The 10,301-nt window shown below is 45.7% G+C and overlaps 1 protein-coding gene across 1 annotated transcript; it reads right to left on the bottom strand.

Moving 5' to 3' along the window:
• Nucleotides 1–7,484: 7,484 nt before the first annotated feature.
• On the bottom strand, nt 7,485–9,264 carry LOC127327603 (cytochrome b561 domain-containing protein At2g30890). The gene is made up of 3 exons (XM_051354380.2): nt 8,481–9,264; nt 8,046–8,356; nt 7,485–7,959 (listed from the first exon to the last, which is right to left on the bottom strand). The coding sequence occupies exons 1-3, from the start codon at nt 8,622–8,624 to the stop codon at nt 7,638–7,640; spliced, it is 777 nt and encodes a 258-aa protein (XP_051210340.1). The 5' UTR covers nt 8,625–9,264; the 3' UTR covers nt 7,485–7,637.
• Between the last annotated feature and the right edge of the window lie 1,037 nt (nt 9,265–10,301).

The raw sequence follows: 10,301 nt of genomic DNA, 5'->3' as shown, positions 1-10,301 counted from the left end.
CACTCAATTGTTATGGATGAGGCAAACTTTAAAGGAATACGGCGTCATTTGTGACAAAGTGCCTCTATTATGTGACAATGAAAGCACCATCAAGATTGCCTATAATCTGGTGCAACATTCAAGAACGAAGCATATTGAGATCCGGAATCATTTCATTAGGGATCATGTTGCCCGTGGTGATATTGAGCTTATCTATGTTCCTACCAAAGATCAACTTGCCGATATATTCACTAAGCCTCTTGATGAAGCAAGGTTCTCTTATTTGAGGAATGAGCTAAATATCATTGATTCAAGCAGTATAGCTTGACCATCTTGCAAAGACACCTTTGTCTCAAAACTTTATTTGGTTTAGATGTGGGCATGGAAATAGGGGGAGTGCGGTTTAAATTATTGAGCTATCCCTCCCCCCATAATGCCAACATTAAGAATCCATTCTTTTTATATCATGTATTGATATGTGAGCTTCAATGATGAGTAGTGGTTTGGACCCAAGATATATCTTCGCGGTGCCATGCCATAACACTCATATATGGTGGCCTAGGCCATCACACTCTTCTTTGTGAAGAGTTGGAGTTATTTGGATCTTATTGCCTTTTATTTGACAAATAATTGTTCTTATGGGAAATCACTCTAGTTTGGCCTTATTTGCTCATATCTTGCAAACTTGAGTGATCATGTACCATTAACAGTTTGAGCCTTCTAGACCTAAGCCTACACTCATCTATAAGCCATTTCCATCTTGCTCATATGTCATGTTTTGGTAAAAACTTGGAGTTTGAGGATTTTCGGTCGGATGATCTAGGTTGCCCCATCTTATTGGTAAATATGCATCTTACATGTGACGTGATACATTATTGCATCACATATGGGTCTATGAAAATAACCAACAAAAGATAGGCCGGATTTCCGGTGTTCTGGAATTTTCTAGAAAACCGGATAATCCGGCCCCAAGGCACCCCGGAAAATCCGGCCCGGCCGGATTATCCGCCCTAAACTAGGGCCGGATTATCCGGCCTGGGCAGGTCTTGAAGGGGATGAGGACGAGGCCGCGGGGGCAAACGGTTCACAACCAGCCCCCACGCGCCTCTCTCTCCTCTCTCTCCCCTCAAGGTCGCCGGAGCTCCTCCTCCTCGCCGGAGCTGCCCCGTCTGCTCCCTCTCGGAGTTTTTGGGTGGATCGGGTGCCTCTCCTCCCTAGATTTCATCTCCTCCAAGCGGCTTCCCCAATGGATGCGGGTATGACTCACAATCCCTAACCCTAGGTGTTGTGAATTATATATGTTTTTTCTTGGTGGAGATGGTGTCTAGTTGTTCCAAATCTTGTGTAGTATACTCCTCTTGCATGCTATAAGGCCGATCTGGTCGTAGACAAGTTTTTGATTGCGATTTCTGCAGATCCGCAGGGCCAGATTATCCGGCCCCCGCGCTACCCGGATTATCCGGCCGGGCCAGATTATCCGCCCCTCGGGGACAACGGATTATCCGGCCTGGAGCTTCATCGCTACTGCAGTGTTGATTCAATCTATCATGTCTAGACTTCTACCGACTTATAGTATGTTTCTAGAGTACATTACTGTATCATACATGACTTATGAGCATTATCTTCTCTTTGCTATCTGTCTTTGCTTCTCACAGGTAGTGTTTCTCGGAGACGCCCAAGGCATGACCGGTCAAGTAATGAATTTGCACCGGATGCTCCTCGCAAGTTCACCGCTACAAGGCGGAAGAACAAGGAAACTAGGCAGAACTACAAGACAATGGACATTGTCTCTTATGCAGCAATCCGGATGAAGAACTGGTATGAAGATCTTGAGAGGGATGAAGAGATAGAGGGCAAGCGCTTCTGGTGCTTGGAGCAGGAATTCATCTACAAGGATATATATGAGCCCATGAGGAAAGTGCGATTGCAAGCAATCAATGTGGATGATCTGGCTGTCAATAATCATTTTGAGGATGCCATCTGGGTGACTGGTAGGATGGGTTTGCAGGATCTGATGAAGATTCAGTGTGACTACAGTCCGGAGTTGATTAAGCAATTCTTTGCTACTCTGGCCTTCAAGAAAGATGAGGCGCGTACTATGGAATGGATGCCTGGCTCCACTCATTGTGAGGCAACCTTGCGCCGGTTTGCTTATATTCTTGATCTTCCTGCAGAAGGAGGCCTTCGCCTCCATGGTCCTCAGAAGACGGATAAAAATGTGCTTTATGATCTCTATAACTCTTCTGGAGCGGTTGGTACTACCAAGGGGATGCTTCCCATCTACAGTCAGTTGCTCCGTTTCTTTCGAGCCACCATTGCTCCAAGTGGTGGAAACAATGATGCACTGTGTGGAGCACTCGTGGATCTTATGCACCTTAGCCTTAGGTGTGCTCGTGATGGTAATGAGGATCATGACTTCTCTCTTGATGTCATGGACTTCATCTTTAATGAGATTCATGATGCCGTGGTCTCCCGAACCACCATGCCATATGCACCATATATCCAGCTCCTCATCAACAACTCTGTGGCTATGGATGAAGACTTGAGCCGGTTCCCAAAGGAGAAGCACACTGTCAAGAAGGCGTACAAGAAGAAGCCTGTTCCCCATGATACACTTGCTCATGACTCCTTTATGGGAGATGCTCGCACTAGTGGTTTTGCCCCTGCTCGACATGCTGATCATCCTGCCATGAAGAAGCAAGTGAGGAAGCTTAGTTGGTTTCAGCGCCACATTCTGTGCATGAATATTGAGATTCATAAGAAGAACTTTGCAGCCAGCCGAGAGCGTTCTGATTCAACATACTCAGGCGGTCATTCTTCATAAGCTCAGTGGTGAGCAAGGTCCTCCACCTCAGCCTCCAGTTCACCCAGGTTACAGTGGGTGGCACTCTTCTCAGGTTCCATGGAATGATCTTGAGGACTGCATTCAGAGGGCCAACTACACTCGCAGCTCTCCTCCTACCCCTGACACTGAAGATGAAGAAGAGAAGTTCCAGTCCGAGGACGAAGAGGGCTCCGAGTAATCTCCATGGGGGCGAGTAGCATCGCGCTTCTTCCTTTTTGGCGTCTCGATGCCAAAGGGGGAGAAGTGTTCTATTAGGTTCTCTCTACGGGATTTGCATGGTGGTTAGGGCACAAGCATATGCGTTTATCTTTCTTCTATTGCTTGTGTCCTCCTTTATGTCATTTATTTGAACTTTGTGGCTTGTTGGTTTGTCTGTTCAAAACTACGTGTTATATGTGGTTGTGAGACATTGTTAAGGTTTTCTGATTTCTATATGTTGAGATCAAGGTTATTATATTGCGTGTGACGCTATCTCCGTATTATATATCTCCATATGGGTATGACTTCTATCACCTTATCTCAACTTCATATATATGTCTATGTCTCTTGTTAGAGCTCATGTTGGATACCTCTTGTGTTGAGGCACCTCACACCTATGTGTTGTGTATTTGTATTCAAATGCAAATTACTTGTATGCACACATGTAGGGGGAGTGCCTCTATGTTTTGCCAACATGCTTGCTCTCTATAGTGATTCCCTTGCAAATCCGTATATTGTCATCAAAGACCAAAAAGGGGGAGATTGAAAGAACATATCTCATAATATGTTTTGCGTGTTTGATGTCAATGTATGTGATACACTAATGTTTGATGAAGTGGTACAGGGATTATATAGATACATGTATATGTGTGACGGATGTGGTAAGACGTGTCAAAAAGAAGCTGTAACAGGATCACCAGGCCGGATAATCCGGGCCGGATATTTGCAAAATATCCGGCCCCCATTTTTTTGGCTAAGGACTCGAGGCAATGGGGCTCAGTACTTCCCTATACAGGGGCCGGATTATTGGCCGGACATTTGCCCGGATTTCCCCCTAGGCCGGATAATCCGGGCCGGATATTTCCAAAATACCCCCCCCCCCCCCCCCCCCCCCCAAATCGGCTAAGGACCAGAGGCGACGCGGCTCAGTAAGGCTCTGGACATAGGCTTATCCGGCCCCCGAAGACTCCAACGGCTGGATTTTTGGGGAGGGTATTTATACTCTCCTTCTTCTACCTTGCTCCTTGCTCAATCATTGCACAAAAATCTACCAAGTTTCACTACCATTAGAGCCACCTCAAGAACTCAAGATTTGCAAGATCTCCTTCCTCCCCCAACCAAAGCTCTTGATCTTCGGAGATTCGAAGGAGAAGACACCGATCTACATCCTCACCAAAGCGATTTACATTTCCCCCTCATTTGTTTGAAGGCCCTCTTGCTAGTGTTCCTCTTTGGTTTCCTAGTTGATTGTTGTTGATGTATTGTTGTTGATTGTTGTATTGTTACAGATTTGGGAGCCTCCAATTCGGTTGTGGATGTGTGCGCCAAGAACCTTGTAAAGGCCCGGTTTCCGCCTCGAGGAAATCCCTTAGTGGAAGTGGGCTAGGCCTTCGTGGCGTTGCTCATAGGAGATCTGAGTGAAGCCTTCGTGGCTGTTGGTTTGGCTTTCGTAGCAACCACACTCCTCCAAACGTAGGCGTACCTTCTTGCAAAGGAAGGGAACTACGGGAATCATCTCCGTGTCATCGCGTGCTCCACTCTCGGTTACCTCTATCCTATTCTATCTCATATATATTGCGTAGCTATATCGTGCTTAGTTGTTAGTCTTGTCATATATGTAAATTCACTTAGTTGCATATCTAGAGAATTTACCTTTGTGTCAAACCTAAATTGAAAAAGAACTAAAAATTGGTTAGCACCTATTAACCCCCCTCCCCCCCCCTCTAGGTGCGGCGTACGATCCTTTCAATGTTGTGTTCAATGGATGAAAATAGGTCAGGGTCAAGGATTCTCCTACGGCTATGCATACATATAGAAATGAAGTACAATTGTGTAGTAAATAAAAAATTGATAAGAGATTTGTGAGCAGCACATCCGTAAATACTATTGCCCCTAAAGCTAGAGGTGACAAGAGTCTCTTGGTCCAATCATTGTTTCCACAGCCGTGAGTAACAACAATTTTTAATTAAATGAATACTAACGAGAATCAACTCGTCAATGCCTACAGATTGTAGACATAGGATTTTGTGAAAATAGAGGGCAAATAGAACTCGAAGGTGGTCAGACGAACAAAGGCGCCTAGCTAAAAAGAAGCTGTGGTTTAGGGTTTAACAATGATCGATCCTTTTCTTCAACCTCAGCTTCGTCCTTAAATAGGAGGCGAAGCCGGGGATTTTCGTGATGTACAAGTATACAAACATCGGGCCACATTGTGCCTTTCCATATATTGCTACAAGTTTCCCTATATAGACTCTATTTCCTCAAACCGCATATCTTCGGCTTCATGGGCCTCCAAACCTTAAGATCTGTAGGCATTCAACTCCCGAGACACCTGAAAACATAGACCAGGGGTATACATGTGACATGCTCATTAGGCATACCCATGTTAAATACAGACCAAAACATTAAGCAAGATGATTATGTCGTTGATCCCAAGTGAATCGCTAAGCATGTACCGTTATTTTCCCCTTTCTATCACTGAGGTTTCACAATAGCACACCATTCTCCACTCATCCCACCTCTTATCTTGATCGATACGTGAGACAAGAGTTTATGCAAGTCCTTCGAGTCGTGGAAAAGAGAGAAAAATACATGATTGCAAAACTCCTATTCAATTCTTACACAATATCATAAGGTTAGATGCATATAATTGCTGCGAGGATTCACCCCAACCGCATCCCGTGAGGACTACTCAAACATAATATCAAGATCAAAGATAGAAATTATTGTTGCAAAAATTTGGATTGAAATCAAAATATTCTTAAAATGGTCGCCAGTTCTTGAGAAGATTACAATGGTGATGGCTATGACTATGAAGGAGATGGGAGATGGAATGGATGAAATATGGTGGTGATCTCATTTGGTGTGGTGTAGATGGATCTGATGGGTGGCGGCTCTGTTTGGCAACGAATGGCTCTCCTTTTGGCGTGGATCCCTTCATAGAACTTATAGGGTTTGACCTCAAAAAAATTGTGGCACACGTTACAAGCGGGACTGGCTCGTACCGGTGTCCGCTAAACTCACTGGTACCGACTTTTAGCCTCTAGTTGATTTTGATGCATTAGTGACAAGATTTTCTTCAGTAATTGCAGATCCATTTGCCATTATGACTTGATTTCATGCACACCATTCAAACATAGAAGAGATTACACATCTTTGCAATAATTAGTCATTAATAGCACACTGAGAGAGAAACTTAGTCAATTTTTTGACATAGCTTGAGGTTTAAACGCGAGAAAAAATGGCGTATTTCATAGCCATCGGCTACCGATCCTAAAACCTGGTCTCCCAAGTCCCAAAAACAACAAGATACATGTAGAAGAATACCAAAAACAAAGTTTAACCTTAAGCATTTCACTTGAATTAGATGATGACGATCTTGACCGCAAAAAGATGGAACACATTTCTTAATTGTGCTTACTTGATGAAATCCTGGAGAGTGCTCCCCATACTCCACTATGGAAGAGTCTCTTCTTCGGCATATCTTCATATGTCAATGATCACTATATGTACGACAAGATTCAAGCATATGATCTTTTCGAGATGGTTTATTTTGAACTTATGCTTCATTACTTACTTCTTCATGATGTTGATCTCCATATACATTACAGTTCGGTCCATCGTTTTCTTGAAGATATACTTGTGTTCCTAGCGGACGAAGCTATTGATTTTTTTCTTCTGCAACTCGTGTGTTAATGTGGTTGGTGGGGGTACCCAAGTGGGAGTTCAGAAATGATTTTGGAACTATGACAGATTCAATGACATGCAAGGACACGTATGCACAATCCGTTTTGATTAGACTGTACCCTTAACAAATTTGTAAAATCGACTGAGAGTTAGTTGATTCTTATTCGACTTGGAATCTTTTTTAGAATAGTAAAACGGTCCTAGTTTGAATGGGGAGGGTTGGGTAGTTATCCAGTTTTAATTCTTTGTCTATATCTCACCTTCCGGCTTATAGTTCTCCAATGCATGCGTAGTTGAAACTCGGAGAGACAGAGAGAGTCCTCTCTCATACTTGCCAATTCCAAGGCTGATCAGCAAGGGAATTGGCAGGAACCAACCTTAGTTGCCCCTCGGTAGAGTGAGTCTACTTAGCGAACTAGTAGGAGGTGGAGCAAAGTCTGAGAATAAACTTGAAGTGCTTTTCACCTTTCCGCCAAACCAGATAGCCAAACGGACGGATCAGATTGTCCCCTGCGTTAATTGATAGCGCTAGTCCTTTTTCTCGGCATAAACCAATACGAATGGCTCCTATGATTCAGTGTCATCTCCCACTAGACTAAAAATCGTTTGGCTGGACTGTAAATGCATTCTATGCGATTTGTCCTTTGTATAATCTGCACAACCTGTCAAGCCTGCGAATTCGGGATTCCCTTAGCGGATAAACTTGCCCGTGCGAATGTAATCGGTCGTTTGCCCCACGATCGCACAAGAACTGTTAGTGCAGGACACGCAACCAGCAATAAATCTCGTCTTAATCATGAAAACACCGGCCGGGGAAACCGCAACAGCATGTGTATCTGTACATCTATCTACTGCCGGCGATTCGATTAGCGACTGAAAATGCAATCCAGGAATGGTCACCGAGCAAGAGCATGCTCCCATCGGCGTTCTACGGCATCACGGCCACCTCCTTGTGATCGTTGGCCGGGTACGCCGGCTCCTCCGTCGTCGTCTCGGACCGCCCGTCTCCGACGGCGGCGGTTTCTTCTTGCCGCAGCCGCACGACGTGGTTCCACCTGTCCTGGAGGAGGTAGGCGAGCGCCAACGCCGACACCTCGACGGTGAGCAGCACCGTCCAGAGCCCGACGCTCCTCCCGGTCCTCTCCCGGTACGTGTGGAGGCCGATGTACACGTTGGCCACCCCCACCACGCACACCACGATGCCAAGCAGCCAGTGCGCCAGGTACCACACGCTCCTCGCCTTCACGCCCCTGATCAAACAAATTCTTCAGATGATAAGCTTCACCGAAGATGCAGAAAGAAATGTAGTAAAATCTTGATGGAGCTTAGGCTAAACCTGTCGGGCCTGATGAAGCCGATGACCGGCTGGAGCCAGATGAGGCCGTAGAGGGCCAGCCCGATCCTCTGGTGGGTGTTGTTGAACGCATTCTCGAAGTTCTTCACCGACAGAACCGCGCCGGCGGTGGCCAGCACCACGGCGGCGATCTGCGCCGCAACGTGGCAGTAGAAGAGGACTCTGACGGACTTGGCGCTTCTGACGTTGCTCGACACCCTGATCAGCAGCACCCCGACCGGCATCAGGAAGCCGACGGACGACCACAGCAGGAAGGCGTGCAGCTTCAGTTGGAGCGACAGCTTGGGCGTCAGCTGCAACACAACAGTTCAACCAAAACAAGTGTTGTTGTCAGCCAGTGAGTGATATTCAGACATTCAGATGACCCTTGTAGAGATAAATGCAGTAGTGAAAATCGAAATGAGCTCTGAAATTTACCTCCAAAGGCTGAGCAGTCCTGTAGCTTAAATTCAAATCCTCCAGGCTATCTGAAGCACCCAGGGCTGGGTTTACAAGCAAGAGAATCAGGACACATCCTGACAGTACAGGGAACAACAGTCTCCGTCTTCCAAGCAGCAACATTGATGCTTGCCGATTAAATCCCGTCTCTTCTCAGCGAGAACAGCACCACCAAGATCGAAAGGAGCAAGCACCCAAGCTGAACAAGATCGATCGATCGACACACACCTAAGGTACTTACGCCAACAGTGGTAGAAGGGGAAGAAGATGAACAGGGAAAGCTTCTACCCTCTAATCTCCCTCACTGCCACCTCATGCTACAATGCACTCCAAGCCATTCCTTCCTTGCGAGCTCTCCCTCACCTTAAATACCAGCATTCAAACAAGAGTAAAAAAGAGACCTGGCTGCACTAAACAATGAGCAGAAACCAATGCCTGCTCAAGCCGCTAACCCTCCGACCGATGTTCTTCTTCCCGGATGACTTGCAGCTGAATGCAAGAATCTGCCGAGCAATCTTTCAGGAATGTAAGATTTAGTTGGTCTAAGAGGATAACTTGGCAGAGTTGTCCTATGCCTATCTATGCTAGCTATCGACTCCTTTGGATGGATGGAATGATTTGGGAATCAGAAGCTGCTTAGCAACTATGTAGTGTAGCTAGGAGCTGCCTAGTAGCATAGTGGACTTTTGTTGGGGAATGGAATGGAATATGGGATATGGTGAGGGACGGGCGCTTTTGAGCACATTTGGCTTTTACAGCTCTGTCTGTATCATGGTGGTGTGAAAGGATGGCTTTTGTGGTGGAGCAGCAGGAAGCACCCAAGGTCCCAAACAGCAAGCAGGATATTGTTGGATGTTGTATCAGCATCTAGCTACCATTTTCTTTCTTTTTTTCCTTTTTTCTTTTTTGGCAAAAAGCAAATTGTGAGGTTCAACTGTGCACTTAAGTCTGTAGGCAAAGTGCACTAGTCCTTCTAGATCAAGGTATCTCTGCTTTGTTTGGTCCATGTTATCGCTTTTTTAATGTTCTTCTTGTGGAGGAGACGTCATGGTATTGCTCCGTGACAACCATCCATACACGTTTACGCTGCACATCAACTTGACAGAAAAACGTGTTGTTAGTAGCCCTGCCTGTTGCTTGATCACAGATTCACAGTTGGTAACAATGTGATCGATGTCGTCGTAACGGGATTCGAGATCTCGGTTGTGGCTTGGTTCGGATTGCTTAAACAGCGGACTAATGATGCCTCCATCGACGCCGCAAAGCCTTGACGGTAGCAAGATATTGTTCGATGTTGTTTCAGCGTCTTGCTAGGAATTTCTCTTTTGCAGAAAGCAGTTGCGAAAGTAGGGTGTTGTTCAGCAGTACAGGTTTGCAGGCAAAGTGCACATGTCCTTTTTTTTAGAGAAAAAGGGGCAAGTCCCCGGTTCCAATATATTAAAACCAGATAAACAGTCTACAGCATTCAGAGTTTTTATCATTACAAGCACCCAAACTCCAAAAACAACCCCCCAACACTACTTGCAGAAAACAGAACGACAACACAAAACAAGGCCTTACGAGAGACAGCACACAACACCATACAGCGACAGAAGAAGGCGGGTTAGCCACAGATCACCCAGCGCAACAAAGGTCACTGACGATCCATAACCTGGAAGCACGCTCCATCACCCACCAGGACCAAGTCATTTGCCTCAAGGGTCCTTGCCAGATCTTCTGTTGTCATTAGCATTGGGCCAAATCCTCTCGAGCTGTTCATGTCACAAACCTCCAGTGTTGTCCTTGCTTTTTTCTGTGGAA

Source organism: Lolium perenne, chromosome 1, assembly GCF_019359855.2.
Source record: "Lolium perenne isolate Kyuss_39 chromosome 1, Kyuss_2.0, whole genome shotgun sequence".
Classification (NCBI taxonomy): domain Eukaryota; kingdom Viridiplantae; phylum Streptophyta; class Magnoliopsida; order Poales; family Poaceae; genus Lolium; species Lolium perenne.
This window is presented reverse-complemented; position numbering and strand designations above follow the sequence as displayed.